We start from the raw sequence: 26,098 nt of genomic DNA, 5'->3' as shown, positions 1-26,098 counted from the left end.
ACTCGAGCTCACATAGTCCTACATAATGTGACTCCTCTCCCACATCTTTTCAAATAGTTCTTCTCTTTAACCCGCTCGGATGGAGGGACATTGATCTTTCAGTTCTTTGAAACTGCCAGGTATATTCATGCCTCAGGGCCTTTGCACTATCTGTTCCTTTCATCAGCTATGCTCTTCCTCATTAAGTAGCTGAAGCTGGTCAAATCTCAACTTAAATGTCACCTCAGAGAGGTCTTGTGCTACAGACCCAATGGTTATGTCTCCCCCAAAGCAGATGTTGAAACTGTTCTCCCAGTGTGGTGTTATTTGGAGATAGAGGCTCTGGGAAGTAATTAGGTTTTGAGAGCAGAGCCCTCACGAATGGAGTTAGTGCCCTTATAAAAGAGACCTCAGAGAGCTTCCTTGTCCCTTCTGACCTGTGAGGACACAGCAAAAAGAGAGCTGTCTATGAATCAGGAAGCCAGCTCTTGACACACACCAAATCTGCTGGAGCCTTCCTCTTGGACTTCCTTGTCTCCAGAACTATGAGCAACAAATTTTCCTTGTTTATAAGCCCCCACTGTCTGTGGAATTTCTTTTTTTTCTTTTTAAAAAATATTTATTTATTTTATGAGAGAGAGACACACACAGAGTCTGTGGCAGGCTCCAGGCTCTGAGCTTTCAGCACAGAGCCCAATGTGGGGCCCAAACTCATGACCTGAGCTGAAGTCGGACACTTAACCAACTGAGCCACCCAGGTGCAACCCCCCTTTTTAATATTTATTTTTGAGAGAGCATGAGCATGAGCATGAGCAGGGGAGGGGCAGAGAGACAGGGAAATGTGGCATTTCTTTAAACCAGCCTCAATGGACTAAGACATCCTCCCTCACCATTCATTCTAAAGTAGCTTCCAAATCCCTTGCTGTGACTCCACCTTTTAAAAATTCTTTCCATGGTGGTTATTTGATATATTTTGTATGTATTTCTTTTGCCGTGCTTATCATTTATATTTCCCACTTGTCATATAAATTCTGTGAACACTTTTCTGTGTTGATTATCCTCGGACCCCAGTGCCTAAAATACTGCCCAGGACATATTGGCCCCTAGTGAACATTTATTAAATGACAATGAAGGGGAGTAGTAAGCGCTCTAGCAGTAGTTTTAAGGAGTGTTGTGGGATCCCAGAGGAGAGGACATTTTCCAGTCTCATAACATTGACACTTTATCATGTAATTACTTCCTGAGCTGTCATGTGGACTAGATTGATGAACAGCCCTTATAGGCTCTGTGACGTGGTCTAATAGACCAATCTTGGGATGAAGCCTGAAAGCACCCCAGTCTTAATGCCAACAATAATTTTTTACCGTTTTTAAAACATTTTTGAAATGATCTAAAACGCACCTTGGCTCCCCTGGCTGTCAGGCACAGCCGTATCCTTCACAACCTCACTGTGTGTGCTCATGGCTCCCGACTTCCTTGTGCGCAGCCCCCTCTCCATGGCTCAGAGCCAGGTGGCAGCTCGCTGCCTTGAGTGGTCAGGTGGGCAGAAATTTCTTCTGTCTCTCAGCCCACGAACACACCTCTATCCCAGGAACGTCAGCTGAAGTCCTCATCCTGGTGTGCTTCTGGAAATTCTAGAGAGGAGCCCTTCGATAGCCTGCCTATGGATCTATGTCTTACCCATCTTATCTTATCCATGTTTTGTCCCTGAGGAATTTATTTCCTCTTGCTCTCATACACCAAAAAGTGTAAATGCCTATTGTTTCTGGCTCGATTCTGTGGGGAGTCTGAAAGGAGACCCTTGCTGCTTGAAGTGGTCTGTGGGTGGCAGCGATTCGTCACCCAGGAGCTTGTTGGAACCAGAGCCTCAAAGACCTCCTGCATCAGAACCTGCATTTGTTTTGTTTATTTGTTTTTGTATTTTTGTTTTGAGAGAGAGAGAGAGAGAGAGAGAGAGAGAGAGAGAGCGAGCACAGGTGGTAGAGGGAGAATCTTTAAAAAAACTTTTTTTTAATATTTATTTTTGAGGGAGAGAGAGAGAGCAAGACAAAGTGTGAGTGGGGGAGGGGCAGAGAGAGAGGGAGACAGAACCCAAAGCAGGCTCCGGGGTCTGGGCTGTCAGTACAGGATTTGACGCGGGGCTCAAACTCACGAACCATGAGATCATGATCTGAACTGAAGTTGGATGCTCAACCAACTGAACCACCAGGCTCCTCTCAGGACGTGCATTGGAACTCAATTCCTGGCTACTTTATGGCAGCATAAAGGTATGAGAAGCAGTGGTGTAAAATATACCTTGGACTTGTCTTCATCAGCACAAAGCAGCTGAGATAGACTATCTGCCAAAGTCACTAGTTAGGGGCTACTGCCACGGGGTGAGTTCTTTCCAGGATTAGTGGTGTACCAAATGCAGCGGGCAGGTGGATGTGAAGGTGGTCCCCGAGCAGAGAGAAGCAGATGCTGGCTGCTGGGAAGGAAAGTGCATAACTAGGGGAAATGGAAAAAAGATCCAAGGGGATATGGACTGAGTGTGGATTCTGCCCGCCACACCTCTCATGTGAGCAGATTGGATCCAATTTTATCACTCTCCTTTTTATCCCCTGTTGCCTACAGTAACCTCCTTTTAGAGGAAGTGAAAATGCTTAAAACCAAACATCCTCCTAACCAGCAGCCAGGCTGCCAGCTGAAAACAAGTGGGACCAGGTCGGAGGACCAGGAACAGGGACAGACAGTCTTAGCCAAACTGGTTTCTTTCTCAGAAAAGTAAGTAGTCAATTGCTAAACGTTTTTACAAAGCTGGTGATGTGTGGATAGTCACAGGTGTGTAATTGTGTTTTGGAAAATGGAGGATGCATGCTTTTGAGGAAGTAAATGCAGCTGGCTTTTCTTCCTCTTTAGAGGAGTCTCCCAAATTTGAAAGAGTAAGTTTCAATATAGTTTTTTGGTTTTGTTTTTGTTTTGTAGAGAGGAGGTGGATTAAAATAATGTAGTTTATTTTTTTAATTGAATTTATTGGGATGTAGTTTGCATAGAGCAAAACCAATCACCCTTTGAATTCTCCAGTTCTTTGAGTTTTAACAAATGTTTACCATTGTGTCATTCAAGACTTAGAACAATTCCATTAAAATAAAAAAGTTTCCCCTGCTCCTCTGTAGCCCTACCTTCCTCCACCCCATCTCTTGGCAACCACTGAGTTTTGTCTCTACAGTTTCAGCTTTTCCAGAATATGGTATAAATGGAATCATGCATTTGGTATCTTTTTTGTGTTTGGTTTCTTCCCCTTGGCAAAATGCTTTTGAGGTTTATCCATATTGTGTGTGTCCATGTGTATGAGTATAGCTTAATGATTTCTTTCTATTGCCAGATAATATTCTTGGTATCACCATACCAAGATTTGTTTGTCTATTCACCAGTTAATGGACATTTGGATTGTTTTCACTTTTTGGCTATTATGCATAATTCTCCTATGAACTTTTGTGCACAGGTTTTTGTGTGAACGTATGTTGTTATTTCTCTTGGGTAAATACCTAAGGGTGGAATGGCTAGGTCACATAGTAACTGCATAAACTCTTTAAGAAACTGCCAAACTGTTTTCCAACGTCATGCAACCACTAACACTAATTCCAGAACATTTTCATTTCACCCCAAAGAAACTCCACATCCATTACAATTACATCCCGTTGTCTCCTCCCCCTAGACCTTGGTAACCACTCATCTACCTTATATCTCTATAAATTTGCCTTTTCTGGACATTTCATGCAAATAGAATCATATGATATGTGGGGTTTTTTTTTGTTTGTTTCTTGTTTCTTTCAGTTAACATAATGTATTCAAGATTCATGCATGTTGGAGCATGCATCTTTCTTTTTCCTGGTAGAACAATATTCCACTCTGGATAAACCCCACTTTGTTTATCTATTGATCAGTTGATGGACACTTGAGTTGTTTTCAGTTTTTGGCTATTATGCACGACATGTTGTATACATGTTTCTGCATGGACGTATGTTTTCATTTTGGGGGTATCTACCTGGTATGAAATTGGTGGGAACATGATAATTCTATGTTTGCCTTTTGAAACGTTGCCAATTATTTCCTGAAGTACCTGCATTGTTTACATTCCCACCAACTGCGTATGAGGGTTCCAGTTTCTCCACATCATCTCCACACTAGTTATTGTTTTTCCTTTTGATTCTGACTCTCCTAATGAGTATGAAGTGGTGTTTCATTGTGGTTTTAATCTATCTTTCCCTAATGCCTAGTGATGATGAGCATCTCTTCATGTCTTCTTGGCTGTTCGTATGTCTTCTTTGGAGAAATGTTCATTCAAATCCAGGGCTCTTTAGAAAACTGTGTTGCTTTTACATTCAGGTATATGATCCATTCAAGTTGAATTTTGTATATGATTCAAAGTACACATCAAGGTTTATCTTTAAAAATATATAAATATAAATATAATTGTGTAAGTATATTTGTTGAAAATATTCTCCATTTACTATTGATTTACCATGACATCTTTGTCCTATATGCATGATTCTTTTTCTAGACACTATCCTGTTCCACTGACCTATCGTCAGTGTAGGTTTCTCCATATACCAATATCACAGTGTCTTAGTTATTGTAGCTCTTACTGTAAATCTTAAAATTTGGTTGTGTTATTCTTCCAACTTTGTTCTTCTTTTTCCAAGCTGGTTCATGTATTCTAGGTCCTTTGTTTTTCTGTACAAATTTTAGATTCAGCTTGTAAATTTATAGTTTAAAAATGCCTCCTAGATTTTGCATTGATTGTCTAGATCAATTTGGAGAGAATTGACTATTGTTTCCTGATTTATACATATATCCATGAAGAGATAATATTTAGAAGGTCTCAGTGTTTTGCTCAGTTCCTACATGTTTATTTCTCATGATTGACAATTCGTCTAAGTCCAAAGTGACAATTCCCCTCCTCTCGCCAAGGTTGGTTCAGGAATGGGCTTGTGACTCAGTTCTGGCCAATGAGGCTGGAGGGAGAGTTCTGGGAAAGATATTTCTGTCCTAAGAAGACTCCGGAAGCGAGGCCCTTCTCTCTCTGTATGGTGTAATGTCTAGATATGACAACAGGAATTGTTGCAGTCATCTGTGAGGGGAATCAGAATGAGGGCAAACAGCCAGCATGCAGAAGATGACAAATTAAAAAGACAGAAAGACTCTGGACCTTGATGACCACACGAAGCCAGGGAAATAATCAACCTTGAAGCCTACATGACCTTCTTTGTTATGTGAGAAAAAGATCTGCATGGCAGCTCAAGTCAGTAAGAGTTGAGATTTTCTGTTATGTGTAGTAGAAATCATTGTATCTAGCATATCCAGTCTTATCAACTAAAACACCCTCCTGAAAAATCACAAGCTATCAATTTTTCAGTTAAAGGATATTTTTAGTTTATGTTCCCTCAGTTTATTTAAAACATGCAAGTTGCTTATTTATTTTAAAAAATTTTAATGTTTATTTATTATTGAGAGAGAGAGAGGCATAGTGCAAATGGGGGAGGGTCAGAGAGAGAGAGGGAGACACAGAATCCGAAGCAGGCTCCAGGCTCCGAGCTGTCAGCACAGAGCCTGATGCAGGGCTCGAACTCACGAAGTGTGAGATCGTGACCTGAGCCGAAGTTGGATGCTTAACTGAGCCACCCAGGTGCCCTTATATGTTATTTTGTAAATTTATGAATTCAATATATGAATTCAGTCTCATTGTAAGGATACAAACTATAAATACCTGATTAATATAAAAAGTGGAAGTTTTCCTCCAGCCTTCCCTTTCTCCCATGGTAACCCAATACCGTTACTGGAAAATAACCATTATTGTCAATTTGTTGGGCATCCTTCTGGATCTTTTCCTATGAGTGAAAGGAACGTATATCAATATATGCTAAAAACATAATTTACTTGAAAAGTTAGAGGTACAGATGAAGGAATATTTAAATTTTGCAAAGGGTTTTTAAAAAATAGAAGAACTTTTGCCAAAGGTGTATTAAAATTATTCTAAATATTTTTCCTTTTATGGAAAAAAACGTATTGAGATACACACTATATATTATATCTCACAATCCAGTAGAGAGTCCTGCAATAGTTTTCTGGTAACTTTTTAAAAAAGATTAAAATGTATATCTGAAAAGAAATACACTGTTGTCATTGAATGCTGGTCGATGGTAGTTGTAAAGTGCACGCTGTGCACGACACAATGCCAATGTCAGCCAGTCCTGGTAGAATTACTCTCTTCCACCCATCGCCACGCTTGCTTTCTTGCCTCCAGTACACTTTTCTTCCATGCATAAAGTCTAGGGCTGTGACTTTAAGTGGAAGGGCTATTTAAAAAAGTGCTTAACAAAGTGGGATAACATGACTGCGTGAGTCAGAGCTACCTGGATTAAAAAACTAAAATCAATATTAGGGGTGCCTGGGTGGCCCAGTTGGTGGAGCGCCTGACTTTGGCTCAGGTCATGATCTCATGGTTCCTGGGTTCGAGCCCCATGTCAGGCTCTGTGCTGACAGTTCAGAGCCTGGAGCCTGCTTCAGATTCTGGGTCTCCCTCGCTCTGCCCCTTCCCCACTCATGCTTTGTCTGTCTGTGTCTCTCTTGAAAATCAATAAAATAAAAAAATAAAAAAATAAAAATAAAATCAATATTAAAAGGAAAGTTTATAATATCCTTCCAAACTCCTACAATCCCATTCCCTGAATTAATTAACATTAACAATAATTTTCTTTATCTTCTTTTATGCTGGTGTATGCATGCATGTTTGTGTGTGTGTGTGTGTGTGTGTGTGTGTGCACGTGTAGAACGAAGTCACATGTTACTCTTAAAATTAGGATACAGCTTTGAATCAGTAATAAAGCCCCAAAATAACAGTGGCTCCCACAGGAGAGAAGTTCATTTCTTGTTCATGAAACAGTCTAGTTATAAGCCGTCTAAGAGGTATGGACTTCCTACAGTGCCAGTGACACAGGCTCTTTCCGGCTTGTGCTGATATCTCCGCTATCTTGCTCGTCTACAAGATTACCATCATATCTTCACTCTAACCCAAGGAAGGAGTGACAGTCCAGGGGAAAGCATTTCCCTTTCTGAAGAGCACAACCAGGAAGTTGCATATAACCGCTCTCATCCCACTGGCCATAGTTTAATCACAAACCACATCTCGCTGCAGGGGGGGCTGGGGAGAAGCAGTCAGGGATGGAGGGGCCCAGACAACTCCTGGATGCCTCCCAAGAGCTCAGTCTCGGGCATTCCAAGCATTGGTTTGTTGCTGCGGTTCACATCATGTCATCTTTACTAATGGAGGCTGAACCCAATGACTGCGACTTTTCGGGTTAGAGAATGAAGGGAAGAAAGAAAAGAAAAAGTAAAGTGAAAGGTTGATTGATTTAACTAAAATTTAAAACTTCAGAATGGTAAAAAATACTGTATGCATAAAAGGGCACATGGTGTGCTGTGAAAATGATTTGCAATATGTGTAATAGGCAAGTGCTTAATAATCTTACATGTTAACAACTCTTACAAATCTGTAAGAAGTAAGTGCTTCAATGAAAGATGGGCAAAGGATGCCAGTGGCAATTTAGAAAAAGAAATACAACTAGCAAATAAATATATGAAAAATAAACATAAGCACGCTATATGCTTTTTAAAATCCAAATTAAACAGCACGGGATACCATTTGACACATAGACAGGGACTATTTGTGTTGAAACTTTGTATATGTTGTGGGTTCTTGGCTGGGAGGAAGAAGAGAGGCTTTTTGGGCATTCTCATGGTCTGTTGCTTGGAATATAATTGAAATAAATCTTTGGGAGGGCCACTTGACAATATGAATCAAAGCCCTTGAAAAAGTACATACTTTGACTCAGACATTCTATAGTAGAAATGTGTCCTAAGGGAAAAGTATGTTCTCTAATATTTAGAAAATTCAACACAAAATTGTTTACAAACATAGAAAAACCCAAAAACAATGTAAATACCCCACAAAAGGGAATTGGGAAAGTAATTTAATGTCTGGCCATATAATGGACTACTCTGAAGCAATTAACAGTTTTGTAAAAGTATATTTATCTTAAAAAAGGAGGGGTTGTTATCATCAATTTTTAAGCAGAAAGCTATAAGCAGTGTGTACAAGATGGCCCCATTTTAATAAAAATATCTGCATGCGTCATTTAGGATGCTACTTACAAGTAATAGAAAATTCACTATAAACTCACTTCGACAAGCAAATTTATTCATTCATATAAGTAGAAACTCCAGAAGTGAGATAGATTTTAGTGTTAGCTTAATTTAGCAGCTCAGAAATCTCCTTAAAAACCCAAGTTCTTTTTATCTCTTTCTTTCTCTCTCTCTCTTTTTTTTTTTTTGCCTTCCATAGCCTCTGATTGGGTTGAAAGTTGGTTTGTGTCATGGAGGCAAAGTGGCCTCCAACAGCTTCCGGTTGACCAAACGCAGAGAAGTGAGTGTCTTGTCCCAGGTCCCTAGTAGAAGTCCTAGGCTTCCCTCTGATTGGACTGTCTTGATCATGTGGCTTTCCTGGTGGTCAGAGGAATGCTTTACATTGATTGGCTTAGATCTGGATTGGGTGCTGGTCCTTAAAACAAACACTGTTGGCAAAAGCATAAGATTATTGTAATTTAGTTAAGCCAAATTAGGCTCTGTAATAGAAGTAGACATCGGGTAAGTCCCAACAAATCTGCATGGAGATTCTACAATGGTGTGACGTGGAATGGGTGTTGAAAAGCTCATCCTTACCACAGAAAACAGCTTGGAAGGATGTACACCAACAGTAGTTGTCTTCAAGTGGAATCGTGGGGATTTTTCATTTTTCTTATTTATGCCTATCTGTTATTTTATATTTTTTCTTTTTTTTTTCCAATTTTACATTTTTGACAACAAACATATTACTTGAAAAAGTTTAAAAAGAAATGAAGGCTATAAATATGAGGAAAAGTTGATGTACAACACTTGCAATGTAATCAACAGATTGAGAGACTTAAAGCAGACATGTTGGCAAACAGGAAATCTGAATTTTGAGAACGGCACCAACTGTGCCTTGGAGAAGCTCCTGACTGCCTTTCTCTTGCCTCTGTTATGAAATTGTGGTCATTTCTACAGCTGTACCATGAGATTTTTGAAGGCTAGTCTGGCCAAAAACCACTGGTTCCTTGGCTTGAAATTTTCCTTTATGGTGGGATGAGGAAGCTTCCTCGAGACATTTTCACTTGGCAGCTTGAATCATCGTGCAGTGAGTCCCAACCCCAGAAGGGGTGCAGAAGTGGAAACACTGGCCTCAGGCTCCTCCACTTCTCTCTTGGACAGAAAGAGTGGAGTGTTCTTTCAAGAAGTAGCTACCACAAAAAGTCCACGCCTTCTCTGAGGTCCTGCAGTTCTCTACACAGGGAATCACAGTGTGACACTGGCTGTAGCCACCATGGAAGGGGCCTGGGTCTGAAGGCGCAGGAGCCTGGGAGAATGTGAAGTGAGGCGCTTCCCTTGATTTACTTCTGTGAGATGCTGGGTATTGGGGATTCTTCGTTGGGCTCATAGAGAAACTCCTGCTATTCTTCCACATACTGTTTCCTGGAAAAGAGAACTCATGTTTGCCCTGGCAGAAAAGACCTTGACTGGTGACGTAAGGTAAGGAATTCTCATGTCTGGACCTCATGAGTATCTCTCATGTCTCATCCTGTTTCTCACTTTTATTTCTGCTTGGCATTGAGTCACAGCTCTGCATTTTCAGAAGCTTGATTTTATCTGCACATGCCCTTCTGGAATTATCCCATTGGGATGGTAAGCAATAAACTGGCATTTTGGTTCCATGTTGAGAACTAAGCTAAACGGAGGAAGTGCTCCAGTTTCAGTGGTCAAGGCACTCTGGTCTCAGTAGGAAAATGCCTGTGGGCGAAGAAATGAGGCCCCAAAGTGGCTCTTGGATGGTCTTTAGGAGCCATTCTGTGTTTCTCCTAGTAATGTTATCTAACTTCCAGCAGAATGTAAACTTCACTCAAGGAAGGACCCGGTTTGTCTGCAAACTTGCATCGGCCTTATCTAGAACAACTGAAGTACTAGGAGGCTGGACAGCTGTATGGATGAATGTTTCTTATTTTTTAGAGTCACTTCCATGAGGAGTTTTCCTTGATTCTTTCAGGAAGACTAGACTCCCTCTTCTGGTTTCCATGGCACTTGAAATGAAAGCACTTAAGTCATAGAATCTAAACTTTGCTTACTCATATATCTTCCTTAAAAGACTGTGAGCTCCGCAGATGCAGGGATCTTGTCTTATTTTTCCATTTAACTAACTGTAGATGCTTCAGCATACTCTAGCACATAGCAGAATAAAATAATAATACTGTGGCAACCTCATGAGTATCTCTCAGCTTGTGGGATATGCTTATTAAGTAGATCAGGATATTGCATTACTCGGGGCCCCTTTGCTTTTTCAGTGGTGATGCATTATTAACTGCTTACTCTTTGCTTTTCATTGCTTCCAAGGGAACAAGCATCCTTCTATTTTCAGCTGCTATTTCAATACCTTTGTGTTGAACCTACAAATACATGGAATGGTTTCCATAGATTACATTTCCAGTATCAAATTAGTCACCTCCTGATGTTGTACAAAAAGGCACCTTAACCTCACAAGCAAACCATCTCTAAGGCTTAAAATAGGATGGATTATTTCTGGGAAGACCATCCAGAGACAGCACATCCCTCTTTGGTTAGATGGATTCTTACTTCTCTGGTCACACAAACTGAAGTCTCTGAAATGGTCCCCACTCACTTTGGGCTCATCCCTTTTATCACCTATGGTCCTCTGTCTAGAGACTGCACTTCCTCTAACTGGTGCACTTGCCTTCTGACCAGGTCACATAGCCTTTGGGGCCAGGTGGGGGACTTGCATGGTACTACTCTGACAACTCTGAAAGAGCAAATGTCCTCATGTGGCTCCAGTCCTGGATTATCCAGAAATCATATTCAATGTTTTGAGACCAGACATTTAGGAAGTCAAGACAAAGTTGAAGTAGCAACCACATATTTAAGATCAGGGCAGGCTGAAAGTCTGAAAGAGGGTAGGTGCTCAGGTTAGGTAAAATTGGCAATAACCAGACACTCATGATATAAGCCTGATTCTTTCATGAACTTTGCTACAGCCAAGGATTCCATATTTGATGTTAGTTTGTGGGAGGCTGAGCTCATGGATGTGGATGGTTTAAGCGACCAAGGAGGTAGTGAAAAAGAAGGCAGGAAATGTATAGTTCTTTTGGAAAGTTCTAGGAGTATTGGAGCAAGTCCCAAAGGCCAGAATGAGACAGATGTACATTTGTGGGGTACATACTGCTGTAATACGTACATCAGCCATTGTTCTCTCATCTAACGCCTACCCTCACCTCCCAGGAGGCCTACATCCTGTCCTTACGTTATCACCTGGATCCTTCCAGTTGTCTTACACACTAATAATCCCTGTGGTGACTGGTCATTGCTCTTTGATGGGGCAGCTTCATTATATGTCTGCATTCTAATGGCTCTGAACATCATTTGGGTCAAAACCAAAAGGTGGCCAGTACTTAGACCTAGCTATCTATACATGTCAAACACACGTTTCCTTAAGTTTGATGATTTCATGACCGTTTGCCTTCCGCGTGCATCATTTACAAGTTAGCCTTTATCATTGGTCCTTATTTTCTATCCACAGTACCAGCTTCTTTTGCCCAGTTGTAATCTTCTAGAGGGCTTCTTTACTCTTTATGTCTTCTTCCATCAGCCTTAATAAACTTTCTGGTATTCTTGCTCTTTCCAGTGAGTTCCTCCTGCTAGCCCCATGTCTCTACTGTCTGGGATTCATCTCGTGATTTCCTGCCCTGGTTTTTCATGCAAGAAAAAGAATACCTTCCCCAGATCCTCTTCTTGGGAAAAGGAGAAAAAAAGGCACTTTGTCTAACCAAAGGTTTGTGGTTTTTCATACGTTTTCTCCAATTCAAAATATGTGAAACTGATCTGTGTTTTTGCCTTCTCTCTCAAATACTACGCCAGTGTTCAACTACTTCCAAACTAATGAAATAAATCTCTTGAGGACAAAGACCATATCTCATTCATCTCTGCAGGCTCAGCATTTAGTAGAGTGCCTGATACAAGGTGGGCACACAATGCATGTTTATTGAATAATGAATGAATGAATGAGTGAATATATAAATGGAGAAAATAGGATATGGGCAGGAATTTCAAAATTCTGATTTAAAGTTTTTTTGATCATTCAAAAGTGGTTGAATGATAACATAGCTTGGGTTTTTGACATTAATAGTTTTCTTTGTCACCCATGCTTAGAATGCAATTCCTGCTGACAAATACAAAATATAGTTACAAATTATGTCTGCAAAATGATATTAATAGCAATATTTTTTTATTTGGGAATAAGTCTATTAAATAAACAGATCAATAAAATGTATTTTAAGATTATCATAAGAATAAATATTGAAATAGCCATTTATTTGTTCTATAAATATGATTCAAAATTCTATGCCACTCCTAAAAGGCAAATATAAATGCTAGCAAAAATAAGCAAGAACATTAATAACTTGGTATAAGTGGAGTTTTCTATGGAAAAATGCAAGTCCAGTCTTATGGTAATAGATTTCCTTGTAAGCGGTGGGCTTCTATCCCTGCCAGAGAAACTCTGTAAATACAAAGTCTTTGGAAAACGGAGAGTAATCAGTTATATAACAATTAAGTAAAAGTTCAAGTTAATAACTATGTGCTAAGTCAAAGTTTTCAGAGAAGGCAAAAGTTAAGGCATTCCATGGGTTTTACTTTCAATTATTTAAATCATAGTTTTCAGGTCTAGAGAGTCGACTTTGTATGACATTCATAATCAAGTATAATATATATTTTACTCAAAGATACCTCATATAGGTAAGAAAAATTGACAACTCATATATTATATATGGATTTCGAAACTAAGGGATTTCTTTTCATCAGTGAAACAAATCATAGCATGTAAAAAAGATTAGTAAGAATAGCTATAATTCAATCGTACCTTAATTGGGGGAAGTATACAGAAAGTATGACAGAAAGTTTATAATAATCCCCAATGCTGAGTCAGAGAGAGAAAGCCAAAGAGCTTCATGGAATCTACTGATTTCAGCTTTGCCAAGATTGTACTGATAAAACATCTGGTTTATGGCTAAAACCAGGCAGAAGGGGCGTATCTTGCTAGTGACCGCCAACTACTTGTGCAATGAAGGAAAACCATTGGCTACGGTGTAGAGGATTGCCTACCAGCAAAGCACAAAATTCACTATCTTGGCAGCTATTACTGATTTATAAGTGTTAATAATATTAAAGTGATCTGCAGGTAAATTAATTTTTAAATAGCTTAATAATTTCAATAATGCAACAGTAAAATAGCTTCAGGGTATTTCAAAACTAAATGCTACTCAATAGAGACAAACCAATAGACAGAAGACAAAATCCTCTTAGAGTCTGGGAAACAGTATCAGCAATGAATCATATGCTTAGCAACATACAGATTATTGTTTTCTTTTTGTGGTTTATAGACATCATTGACCTTTGGCATCTGGAGAGATAGGGAGGAAGGAAGAAAAATACCGTCTGTTTGCTGCCTGCGGGGTTACTGTCAGGGGCTCAGGGCTGTGTCAGCTCCATGATGCAGACACCTGGCGTGTTTTAGTTGCCGTGCTATCTCTACCGATTAGATCCATGCTGGTGGAGACACATGTGTTGGGTTTACCCTGGTATCTGAAAGTCCAGTGTTCCTATGAGACCTTTTGTAAGCCAAAATGGCATCAAGTGAAGAAGGAATTACCATTAATTTATATGGAGAAACTTGTGAGCATTCCAAATTACCTCTTATAGACTTTTCTTATACCAAAGGACACATTTTGCTAATAGATACACAAAAGAAATCAAAGGAAAGCTCAGAGACACAGCCCAAAACTCTGGCGGCCTGAAGCTGAGATGCTGACCGGGGATCCGGGGAAGCAGGTTAAGGAAAGGGGCGCTCTCGCTGCCCCTATCATGGCGCACCGCAAAACAAGTGAGGGATGCTATTGTGGCTTTTTGCCTTTTTTTGTAGAAACAAAAACCCTCTTTATTTCTTTCAGTTAGTGAAAACAGGAACTAACGAAGGTCTTTTTCAAAAGTGAAGTGGCGAAACATGACCTTTCGAAAAGTGGATGATACCTATAAGCTGGAAGTAACCCAGTAAGAAAACAGACGTCTGTCTGTTGTGACTGCCATTTTTGCTCTTGGTTAGTTCCATGCCAATGCAGAGAGCTCCGGCTGAGCAGAATTGAATGGCTCTTCTTTTAGCCAGTGCACCATAATTTCCTATAAACTCATTATTTAAGCGTATACTAAGATTCATGGGAAATGCTGTGACCATCCTTTTGCAGTTAGTATCACACAATCCTTTTCTGAAATCCTAGAACGGCTCCTATATCTATTTCTATCTGCAGATATATGTGGGACAGTGAACTGCGTCATTAAATTGTGTCCTTTTTGTTATCATTGTGACTGTGATGTTAGATCACACCTTACTATTATTTAGATTAATAAAACGAAATGCGCTTCATCACGATTCTATGAGCTACCTTCTTTTCAATACTTTCTTATTTAATATTTATTACATTCCAGGTTTGGGGATTTGTTTCACCCTGCCCTTATTTGTGGGCAGTCTGGTGTTTCAAAAATCTCCCATAAACATGTGTGTGCACATTGTTTTGCAAGATGTGTTTTTACACATTAAATAGTTTAGAAAAGGCCAAGTTTCTATTAAAGCAAGGTGGTGGGTCTCTAGATTAATGGATCCTGTGAATACGTCAAAGAACGCCTGTAGATCAAAATTTTGGTCAGAACAAAATTGGAGGGGGAAGCTAGAGAACTTCCCTTTATATATAAAAACACAAGTTCAAACTCAAAAAGTTAACTGCCAGGGAAAGCACTCAGAAAAATGTGTCATTTTTCTGTCCTCAGAAGTCACAGGATACACCTTCAGAGGCTTTGTGATTTCGTCCAGTTCCCGCGCCACCTCCAGATGATTAACAGTCACAGCTAATATTTACTGAGTGCTGGTCCTTGACGTCGAGGGACGGGTGCTCAGTAGACACCGGTTTCCTCCCTTCCTTCCTGCCTGGAATAACAGAGGAGATCACCAAAGCTTCCCAGACTGGAGTGGTTTTTAGAATACCAGAGAAGTAAGGCCACAGTTCGAGGAAAGGGGAAGACACGTTTAAAGAGGGGAGAGCGTGTTTATTGTGGGAGAGAAGGTCGGGTCATTCGGGAGGGTTCTAAGAGCTGTTCTGGAAGTATCCACTTCTTCTTATTGGCCTTCTGCCAGCAGCCACAGAGCACGTGAAATCATTCCTGAAGTCTGTTTTCAGTGGATGAGTCCTTTCTGCTGCTGGTAAGTCAGACATAGGCGCTAACCTTGGCAGGCACTGCCTGAGTGACCGTGAGGCCCAGGAAGGAAAGGCCCTCCTCCCTCTCAGAGAGCAGAGATCTTTCCTCCCTCAGAAACTCCTGGCATAGGTTCTGGGGTGGAGGTGGGGTGTCTGGAGGACCCATGGGAAGACCTTCTACCTGGAAATAAGGTGGTAGCCGGGAGCTGCTTTGCCCTGCAGAATCCGTCTATTCAGGCTGCCCAAACCAAACACCACGGATGGCGTGACTTAAACAATGGAAATTGAATTTCTCGCAGTTTTAGAGTCTGGGAGTCCAAGATCCAGACACTGGCAGGGTTGATTTCCTCTGAGGTCTCTCTCCTTGGCTTACAGATGATTGTCTCCTTGCTGCTTCTTTACATGGTTTTTTCTTTGTGCATCTCTAGGGTCTCTGATTTTCTAATCTCCTTTTTTTTTTTTTTTTCTAAATGTATTTATTTTGGGGGAGAGCAAGTAGGGGAGGGGTAGAGAGAGGTGGACAGGGGATCTGAAGCAGGCTCTGTGCTGACAACAGTAAGCCCGATGCGGGACTCAAACTCATGAACCTCGAGATCATGACCTGAGCCAAAGTCAGATGGATGCTCAACCTACTGAGCCACCCAAGCCCCTAATCTCCTGTTCTTACAAGGACACAAGGGCACCAGTCAGACGAAATTATAGCCCATCCTCCTGACCTCATTCTAACATGATTCCCTCTTTAAAGACCCAGTCTCCAAATGCATTCATGTTCTGGGATTCTGGGGATTAGGGCTTTGACATATGAATCTGGAGGGGGACACGATTCAGATCACAACACTTGCTAAGTCTTTTTTTTTTTTTTTTTACAAAAGAATTCAGTCCACCTGCATCAATACTGTTAGGAAAAACCTCAACAAACAATATTAACAAAATGTCATCTCAGAAATAGGAAGAATTGTGTTTGAAGCCAGATTTCACCATTAACTGGCAACTCCCTGAGAGGAAGTGTGAAGAGTTCATCACAATTTTTATGTCTGACGTGGGGGCACGCCCGGCCCAGTGGCTTAGAGATTGTACCCTGCAGGGAAACTACGTGATCCAAGCTCCAGTTTCACTGTCACCAGCTAATTAACCCTGGCTGAGTTCCATCCTGCCTCTATCGCTCAGTTTTCTTCCCGGAAAAATGCAAATAATAATCGTGTCACCTTACTGGGCTGGTGCGCTGATGAAAGCAGGCAGCTCTCACCAGAGCCATCTCATAGTGAGTAATCAGCGCGAATGATCTACTGTTCCATTTTGTCTGTGCCATTACTCTTTCCTTATCTCCCTTCCAAGCCCTTGCCTCACGTTAGCACACATCCAATGCTCCCTTGGTTTTCTTTGGAAGTGGGTGTCTATGTGACGGGTCAGGAATGCTTGTCTTGTGGATCCTCAGAGGCCAGAGAAAAGGGGAGATCCCGTAGCTCAGTGACCCAGCACTCATGATGAGGAGAAGGCAGGCAGTGCCCCTCCATGGGAGGAATCTGTCTCCCTTGACCCTGCTGCTCACAAGGATGGGGACACAAGCTAGGACGAATGTGCTGCCATGGATCATTAGCTCCCTGGAGAAATGGTTTCACATACACGTGCTGTTGAGGAGGCACTAGCACACCTTTTCCTACCAATGTGAAGATGAACAAAGACCAACCAAATGAGAAAAACCAAGGCTATCTATGCAGAGCTTGCTAGAGCAAGGGGGACAGCCACAGTCCCTGCATTGTAGCAGAGCCTCAAAGGCAGGCAGAGAAGAGGGGAGCCTTTGGGGGAAATGGGAGGCTTCAGGCATGCCCAGATGGGAGCCAGGGGCCCGGGGAAGCTGGAGGTGGGCTAACTAGAAGTGGGTGTCTATGTGACTGGTTGGGGAGACATACATGGCTCTCTCTGGTTGGTCCTAAGTTGGAAGCAGGGATGAAAATTAGGAAAGCTGTTCATTATGAATCTAGTCCTGGCCATTTGGGGCCAGTTGTTACAGAGGCTGTTGATTGGCTGATTGGACTGTCACAAGAGATAACAGGCTGCCCTCCTGGGCCAGTTACTGTGGATGATGGCTTGGCTTTCTGGCAGGTGGCTGCAGGTTGTGGATCAGAGTTTAATTTTAAATATGGGCTGACCCTCTCTGATTGTATATTCAGTCTCTCATGGAGAACAGCACGTTGCCCTCCAGGGGTTTGCCCCAAGCAGGTTTCTTAGGACGAGACCAGGTGCTTCCCTGACTTTCTCAGGTGCCGATCCAGCCCTTCCCACATGTCTGCTTCCTACAAGATGTTTGCAGGGGTGGTAGTGGCTGGTTTTTGTCAGGGCAGTTGTGGACAGAATGTAATTCTTTGCTGAAATTTGTTGGTCTCCAGGGCTGTGTTTCAAAGCTGAAGCCAAAGGAACAGTTGGGGCCAGAAGGAAACAGGTATTTCCATTTTACGATTTTGGAAGAAAAAGGCTCTAGGAATTATCCATAAAGTAGAGGTCATGTGTACAGATGAGGATTTATTATATGGGTTTTGTTGCCATGAGCTCTTGATATGCAAATATACCTCTGCGAAGGAATATGAATTTGCAGAAGGGGAGAATCTGTCTGGCTGCATGATCTTGAATAAATTACTTATCTTTCTGAGCTCTCATAAATAAATTAAAGGCAATAAAACTTGCCCTCATTGATTTTGCAGATTTGCAGCCCTCATGTCTACAAAAAGAATTTTAAGCCACCTGCTGTAATAATAGTGTCTTCACTGCATACATATTGCTCCTTTGTGGAGCTCTTGTTCTGCAGAGCTCTGATCGGACATCATGGCGCAAACAAAAGTGGGCGTCTCGTGTTGTCTCTTAACCTGTGTGGCATGTGCTCCTCCAAATTTTGATCATGCAAGGCTCTTTATTGCCTACAAAGTGAATTTTAATCTTTGGAATGGTATCAAGGCCCTTGAAAACTGGTCCTGGACTCCTTCTGTCCTTCAGTCCTCTGCTAAGCCCCCACTCCACCAAATTCGATCTTCTCATTGTCCCTTGAACCCACCCAGTATTGTCTCACCTTGGCTCTTGCTGCTTTCCGTTGCCCACCATCTGCACTTCTCGTCTCTATCCCCCTCACCCTTGACCCTGCTTTGCCCTAGTTTTCAGACTTGAAAGGCTGGATTCAAGTTTCAGCTCTTCCAAGGAGCTTCCGTTCACTGCTTCTGTGGCACCTTCTTTTCTGAACAACCGCCTCTTCCTCTCAGGAGACACCCATCCTTCTTACTCATTTGGCAAATGAGTGAAACGACGCATGATGTTTCTCGTCATTGTTACCTAGTTATATTGCATTCTGCCGCTTCCACTGGGCAAGAGGCCGCTGTACGTCAGGGCCTGTGTTTTACGACTTGTAACCTCCCTGCTTATTCATTGTACTGGATATCCATTGTATGTTTCAATGCATCGTGAAGCCTGTTGAGTATAATGATGTGACAATGTGCCATGTTGATCAGTGTGCTAAACACGATTAGAAAACTACAGAAACTAGTTCTTGGTTGGTCTCAACAATAAAGAGTTCCCTGAAACCATATCAGATCTGAAGGGAGAGGGGTTTATAAGAGCTGCAGCTATAGTAATTCAGAGGGGAAAAGGAGGTTGTAAATTTTTTTCCAGAGGAAGCACAATGAGAATCACTCAGGCTCTGAGTAGGGTTCAAGTCCAGAACACAGGTAGGCCAAGCCCTGCCCATTGCTACTGGGGAGGTGCTATCAGATTACTAGACAGGTGTGCAGGGGCTGGTGGGGGAGGCAATGCAGGTGCAAGGTAGTTCTATTGAGCAGAAACAAGAAATCCAACAGGGAAGCTACAGACAAGACTAGGATTCTGGGCAGAATGACAGATGGGAGCAAGATTGAATAATGGTGGGGTGGGGGGTGGGGTGGTGCATAGCCCATTAGCTAGGTCAAACCCAGCAACAGTGAGCCCAGGAGTGGGTATTGTTGGGAGGCCCAGGTGGACCATTAAGGAGTCTGACAGCAATGATCCCCCTAATTCTGGGACTGGGAGGCTGGGTTTTAGGTCTTGGGGGGGGGGCCTAGCTGGACAAGGCTGTTTTAGTGAGCTGGTGATTCTATTCAAGCCTCAGCCATGGGGCATAAGATGAGGACATTCTGGATCAAGGGCAGGGCCAATCTTGTCTCAAAAATAAAGAAAAGTCCAGATAAGAGTTGGCTTCTGAGGATGTGAGTGAGGATGAGTTTGTAGACAGAGAGAAAGGATGTGGAGCTTGCAATCCTACATGGCTGGGACATAAGGAACGAAGGACCAAAGAAGTGGAGTGACTTTAGTATCCAAGATCCCACTTCTCATTGGCAGCAGACCTAGGTTTAAAGCCCAGTTCCTCTGATTCCCTCTAGCGGGGTAGAGTGTTCTAACTTAGCTCCATCTTCACTGGGGCCCTCAGTGTCTGTGGCAGTGGCCTGAGGACAGTTACATGCTGGAAGCCATTTCTGAACTCACAAAGTTGAGAAAAACTTGAGAGGTAATGCAGGTTTGCAAGGCCTCCTGTTGTCAGATGGTGACCGATGTCTACCCTCCACTCAATTATTTTTGCTTGAGTGCCGACCCCCAAGGCACCTTGCTGACTGGTATCAGGAGTGACTTGTCTCCTTATTCTGGCCCTGAAATGCTGATTGCACCTTAAGAAGGAACTTATAAAAAAAAAAGAAAAAAAAAGAAAAAAAAGAAAAAAAAAGAAGGAACTTATAAGAATCTTTTTTTATGTGTTTATGTGAGCAAATATTACATTTCCTGAGAAACCTGTTTTTCTTCCCTTCAAGAAAACAGTCTATTGACCTTTGCTCACAGAGAACTAACTCTTGCCTTTGCTATGCTAAAAACATCACCTTGTGTTTGAATGTTGAAGATCCCTTCCTTCCCCATGTGATAAACATCTAGTCACCTGCTTCAATCACTATTGATAAAGGTTATGCTTGAGTCTTCTACCAATCTATGTTCTGGGAAATTTTTACATACCAAGAATTTGTCATCAGAAATCATTGTCTAAGGCAATTGCCACTTCTGTTTTGTACCCCATACATTTTTTTTCAAATAAATAAAGCTGACTCTTGGGTCAGTGCAGAGATGCCTGCCTGGTGAGCAGAAAGAAGCCGGGGCCTTCTCACTTCCTTTCACCAACACCATCCATCCTTCAGGGAGCCCTGGACCTGCTGGAGCTGGACTCCGGCAGTTACAGGAATGTGCTCTGGGAGTGAGTGACCAGGAAGCATTTAATGCATGAAAATATGCATTTTTCTGTTGATGGTTGAAGGGTTCTGGCATAAGATTTTGATGGAAAAATCTGCAGCTAAAAGAAAGCTTGATGGTGAGTTTGACAATGACAATGACCACTACAATTTCTTTCCATTTAAAAAAAATTTAATGTTTACTTATTTTTGAGGGAGAGAGAGAGAGAGAGAGAGAGAGAGAGAGAGAGAGAGAGAGAGAATGAATCTGAAGCAGGCTTCAGGCTCTTCAGGCTCTCCACAAACTGGCAGATCATGACCTGAGCCGAAGTCAGACACTCAACCGACTGAGCCACCCAGGTGCCCTGGAACATTACAATTTCTATTACTCTCTGGAGAACTCGGGAGTAGAGAAATAAATGCCTGGAGTTTGATCGCATGACAATGGCACAAAAATCCATCCCAACAGGCAAAATTCTCCACAAAGGGTGACAACGCAATATGAAAGGGAAAGCGGGTGCCTTTGGCAAGGATTGCATAGGGAGCCGTGACATCTTAGTCTCAGCAGCTTGCAGTAGCTGGCTCCATCGTGACTGCCCTTTAGGAAATCAATTTAATATACTGTGCTTCTTTAGATTCCACTTTATATATTTACAATGCTAGGGGCTTATATAAGGGAATGAAAACCTATTTAAGCTAGCTCAAATAAGAGAGCCGTGTGTTATATGTTTAGGACCCAAAGACACATAATGTGGAGCAACTTCAGTGGAATCAGAAATTCAGGAGCCTAGGGGTACCTGGGTGGCTCAGTCGGTTAAATGTTCAACTTTGGCTCAGGTCATGATCTCATTGCTTGGAGTTCAGGCCCCACATTAGGCTCTCTGCTGTCAGCTCAGAGCCTGGAGCCTGCTTTGGATCCTCTGTCTCCCCCTCTCTCTGCCTCTCCCCAACTCCCTCTCTCTCTCAAAAATAAACATTGAAACAATAAAGAAATTCAGGAGCCCATGCTGTTTTCTTTGTCTTGCAAGGGCTTTTGTAGACTCTCAGGGACCGTGTGGTTCCCGCTACTTTTCTCTTGCCTCTCTCTTTCACTTTTTTCCGCTCACCCACACTCCACCATTACTGGTGGGCCAATGACATGACATCACCCTTGGGCCACATTCTCTGTGAGAACTCTTCAGCTGGATTTTTAAGAGGCAGACACTGGAAGATTCAGCACCATCTACGGAATAATTCTCCATGAGTCAGACATCTATCCCTAGTTCCAATCAACTTTGAGGTGGTGGGGAAGTGAGGAAAGCTAATAGTGGGAGGCAACAGTTGGCATCTCTGCAGGAGACTTTCAGAGACAGTGATCCTGAAATTTGAGGGGTTCCTAGGCTGCAGAGCAGTGCAGTTCATTGCTGTGCAGGACTGAGAAGATTCTACAATGCTATTACACACATCTTATCTTCAGTGGCCACATTTCCTCATGAATCCTAAGATCCCAGCACCTTCCTGGATGGACAGTCTTCCAGCTTGACAGTAGAAACATTATTTCTACAAATGGGGTCCTGATGGGTTGGTCAAATGGCATTGGCCAAAGAAGAACTCAGAACATGTATTCGACTTTGGATTTTTTAAAAAAGTTTATTTATTTATTTTGAGAAAATGAAAGAGAGAGAGAGAGAGAGAGAGAGAGAGAGAGAGAGAGAGAGAGAGAGAGAGAAAACAGGTGACCAGGGGAGGGGCAGAGAGAGAGGGAGAGAGAGGGAGCCAAAGCAGGCTCCATGCTGTCAGTGCAGAGCCTGATGCAGGGCTCAATCTCACTGAGAGATCAGGACCTGAGCTGAAATCAAGAGTCAGATGCTTAACCAACTAAGCCACCCAGGTGCCCTTCTCCTCCCACCCCCTTTTTTAAAGGGACCTTGCATTTGACATGAACTTCCTTGTAGTGGTGGAGAGAGTGGGTTCTGGAGTTGTACTCTGAAATTCTAATCCTGGCCCCTCTACCCAGTGACTATATGACCCTGAGTAGGTTACTCAGCCTCCTTAAATCTGTTTCCCCATTTGCAAAAAGTGCATAATAAAACCACTCAGTGAAAAATAAAACATACCCCAGGGTTAGAGGAATCTGCTCTAAAAACAGTTTTGATCCCTAGAAAGTACTGGGTAAATGTTACTGATGATCGGCACCATTTTTGTTAATATCTTTGTCATGTCTTATGGACCCAAATGAATTCAGCCCTCTGCATCACTGGCTTCCCCACATCCTTTACAGTTCTTGCCCTAATGCATCCCCCAGACCTTTGCATGCTCTAAGTGTTAACAAGTGCTTCATGGTTAATCAACTGAATTTTACACTGTTGTGCTTTGTGGCTCCAAGTTGAAAAAGTTCTCACAATCAGAGATGAAAAAGGGTGCACAAGGAGTAGAACCTTGACCTGATTTTGAGCGATTTGCTGAGTACTGAGAGGATACTTTTCAAACCTTCCTTTTGGATGGTTTCAGTATGTGCCCCTCTCCTGAAATAAAGAGAAGACCCTAAATGATTTCTCCAGTTCCTTTGGTCTGTGTCCATGCATCTAAAATTGTCATCCTCTATACCAAGAAACGTGCAATGTGTTCCTTGAGATTTACAAGATCACGGTGCTGGAAAACCACACAAGAAGCTTTATGATTCCCTCTTTCTGGTTCTTTAATCCCTCAGGAGCCAAGTTGCCCTGAAGATCATGAACTTGTCTTCTGAACACTGCAACATATCGGATTGGCTGAGGCTGGAAGCCACAGTGAAGGCCTCTGTGTATGTGGTGGCCTTCTTCTTTGCCACATTTGTCACCGTCGTCATCATCACTATAGTGTTACAGAATTTGAAGCTGAGGAAAGAGATCCGATACGTCCTCCTGTGCCACCATCTGCTCTGCGTGTCCTCCTACTGCGGCCTCGGGGTGGTTTTCCAAGGGATGCGGGCTCTGCTGACCAACAGCCCCGTGCTGGTGTGCTGGGTGGTATTTGGGGTCCAACTAAGTGTTGGGGAAGGGATCCTCTTCACGCTGGCCTTGATGGCAGCTAACGCTTACCTGGCTGTTTGCTGGCCTCTGAAATCTCTGTCCTTCGTAAACTCAGTTAAGTACAGGATCCTGGCTGGGTCCTGGGTAATCATTATATTCAAGAATGTTTGCTTATTCCTCATAGAAGGCACTAAACCCACTCGAGTTGCTGTTTTAAAATCTGAACCCCTTTGCCCTGTCATCTTGAATGACCCTCTTGCCAGAGTCGTTGGCATGGTTTTCCTTTTCTCTCTTCTGTCCATCATTCTTATAAGTTACTCTCTGATCTACCGAGAAGGGAAACGGGCTGGCCATTTTAATAGATCAAATATCAAAGCAAAGCAAACAGTTCTTATTCATTTAGTGCAGATGAGTTTACATGTAATACCAACCCTGATATTCATAGGCTTGGGAAAGAAGTGTGGGGTGTTTTTCTTTGCTTTAAATCTGGTACTTTTTGGAGTCTTCGCACTTGCGCAGTGTCTTAACCCTCTGATCTTTGGGCTCTGGAATAGAGAGCTGCAAAGCAGATTATACCCCTGGATGGGCTGTCAGCTGTGGTGCGGTCACGCGACGAGCAACAGAGAGCCAGTTTAACCTGAAACGCAGCCATTTTGAATCAGTAACTCTAGCCCTAGTGGACCATCGGCTAGGCTTGGGGATTTGCCCTTTCCTCAACCTAAAATTGGTGCATTGGTTTGATTCTAAAAACTACATGCGTAAGTCAGAGTTATTCATCTGGCTTGAAGCTTTGTTGCTGTGTACACTGAACTGGCCTCACTGAAATCATTGCATACCTTTAATTCTAAATCCAGACCAATGTATTTGGCAGGCACGCCCTACTGTATTTCAGTAGTTAGGCAGCTTTTGAGAATGCACTTGTTTTTAAAAACTGAGAAGTAGTCCATAGTTGATATGAAGAGAAGTTTGGTTGTTCCTCTTATATTAATTAGGGATAGGCTTGGCTATATGTAGTAACAAAGCAGGAAAAAAAAAGCAGTGATTTTTTAAGTTTAAGATGTTTTTTTTTTTTCCTGATGTAAAAGAAATCTGGGGGTAAACAATCCAGTCTCATATTGCAGCTCTGCAGGCAACAGGTTCATTCTCTTCTACTCTGACATGGTTATCATACTACCTCATGCCCCAAAATGGCTGTTAGTGATCCTGTCATCACATTCCTACTCCAGCCAACAGGAAGGGGTAAGGGGCAAAGGAAGGTCTATACCTTCCTTCTTTTTTAAAAAAAATTTTTGTTTAATGTTTATTTTTGAGACAGAGAGACAGACTGTGAGCAGGGGAGGAGCAGAGAGAGATGAAAACAGAGAATCTGAAGCAGGCTCCAGGCTCTGAGCTGTGGCTCAAACCCACAAACTGTGAGATCATGACCTGAGTCAAAATTGGATGTTCAACCGACTGAGCTGCCCAGGCACCCCTTATAACCTTGTTTTAAAGACACTTTTTAGAAGTTATGCAAAATACTTTTTCTTATATATAATTGGCCAAAATTTAGTCATATACCTATGCCTGGCTTTAAGGGAGAGTGGGAATAAATTTTAGCTGGGTAGTAGTGTCCTCGGCTAAAAATTGGGGGCCTTGACACTACAACAGGAAGAACGAATGGATATTAGGAAGCAAAATTATTACAGGGGCCATTTTCCTCTCAACCAAATAAAGTATAAAGAAAGATAATGGGTTATAATCGTCACAAAAATATACTCTTTCAATGTGATACTTGGAGTTAACCTTTCAAGATCCCAGAACATTTTAATTATGTAATGTCAACAGTTCTCAAAGAGAATAGCATTGAGAAGAACATTGAGCTGGTTGAAACACAGGAATTAACTCATGATTGCAGTCTAAGCCATTTTGAGACAGCAGCACAAAATAAAGTCTTTTACAGGGAGTGTACATATGAGACTTCTTTCGATGAAACATCCACTTCTGAGGAAGTCAGCATTCAGCTGTGGAAATAGGAATCATCACTATAGGTATTTTAAACAGATGGGATTTAATACAGGGATTAGATCCTTACAAAGTCTCTGGCAGGGCTAGAGGAGGGGAAATTAGGGACACCACTTGTTGGTGTCAGTAGCAAACCACTGCAGCTGGGATCTGGTGGCCAAGCAGCTGCTTCCACCACTGCCCCCCTGCCTCAGCCCTTCTTAGTATAAGGAATTTCCAAAAGAAAGAGCAACTGGCCTCCACCTCCTTCCACCGTCCAAATCTCAAGTGATTGCCTCTAACTGGTGGAACCTGTCTAGCATCTAGACCCTAAGAATAAAGGAGTCTGGGAAATGTAGTTCCTAGTTTCACAGGAACAGGAAGTTCTAGCACGGGAAGTTATTCCACAATGGGGGTGAAATGAGAATTAGAAGAGTCCAACCACAGGACCCACCATTATGACATTTAGTTTTATTTACAGGTGATAACAACAACAAAAGCAAAA

At 42.2% G+C, this 26,098-nt stretch overlaps 1 protein-coding gene across 5 annotated transcripts; it reads left to right on the top strand.

The window, feature by feature from the left end:
* Positions 1–2,661: 2,661 nt before the first annotated feature.
* LOC115287340 (olfactory receptor 2AG2-like) lies at positions 2,662–24,945 on the top strand. 5 transcript variants are annotated; one of them, XM_029933634.1, is made up of 5 exons: positions 2,662–2,742; positions 11,783–11,929; positions 14,974–15,194; positions 17,786–17,838; positions 23,313–24,945. In XM_029933634.1, exon 5 carries the CDS (start codon positions 23,335–23,337, stop codon positions 24,247–24,249), a length of 915 nt encoding a protein of 304 aa, XP_029789494.1. In that variant the 5' UTR covers positions 2,662–2,742; positions 11,783–11,929; positions 14,974–15,194; positions 17,786–17,838; positions 23,313–23,334; the 3' UTR covers positions 24,250–24,945. The 5 variants fall into 5 exon arrangements, with proteins under 5 accessions (XP_029789494.1, XP_029789492.1, XP_029789493.1 ...); XM_029933632.1 differs by lacking the exon at positions 17,786–17,838; XM_029933635.1 differs by lacking the exons at positions 2,662–2,742; positions 17,786–17,838 and adding an exon at positions 9,322–9,624.
* Positions 24,946–26,098: the final 1,153 nt, after the last annotated feature.

The sequence above is a fragment of the Suricata suricatta genome, chromosome 3 (assembly GCF_006229205.1).
Source record: "Suricata suricatta isolate VVHF042 chromosome 3, meerkat_22Aug2017_6uvM2_HiC, whole genome shotgun sequence".
Classification (NCBI taxonomy): domain Eukaryota; kingdom Metazoa; phylum Chordata; class Mammalia; order Carnivora; family Herpestidae; genus Suricata; species Suricata suricatta.
The sequence above is the reverse complement of the archived record's forward strand: the minus strand, read 5'-3'. Positions and strand labels throughout refer to the sequence as shown.

Bases quoted from the DNA above. Each gene is read 5' to 3' on its own strand.
- LOC115287340 (XM_029933633.1), top strand. From the start codon at position 23,335: ATGAACTTGTCTTCTGAACACTGCAACATATCGGATTGGCTGAGGCTG.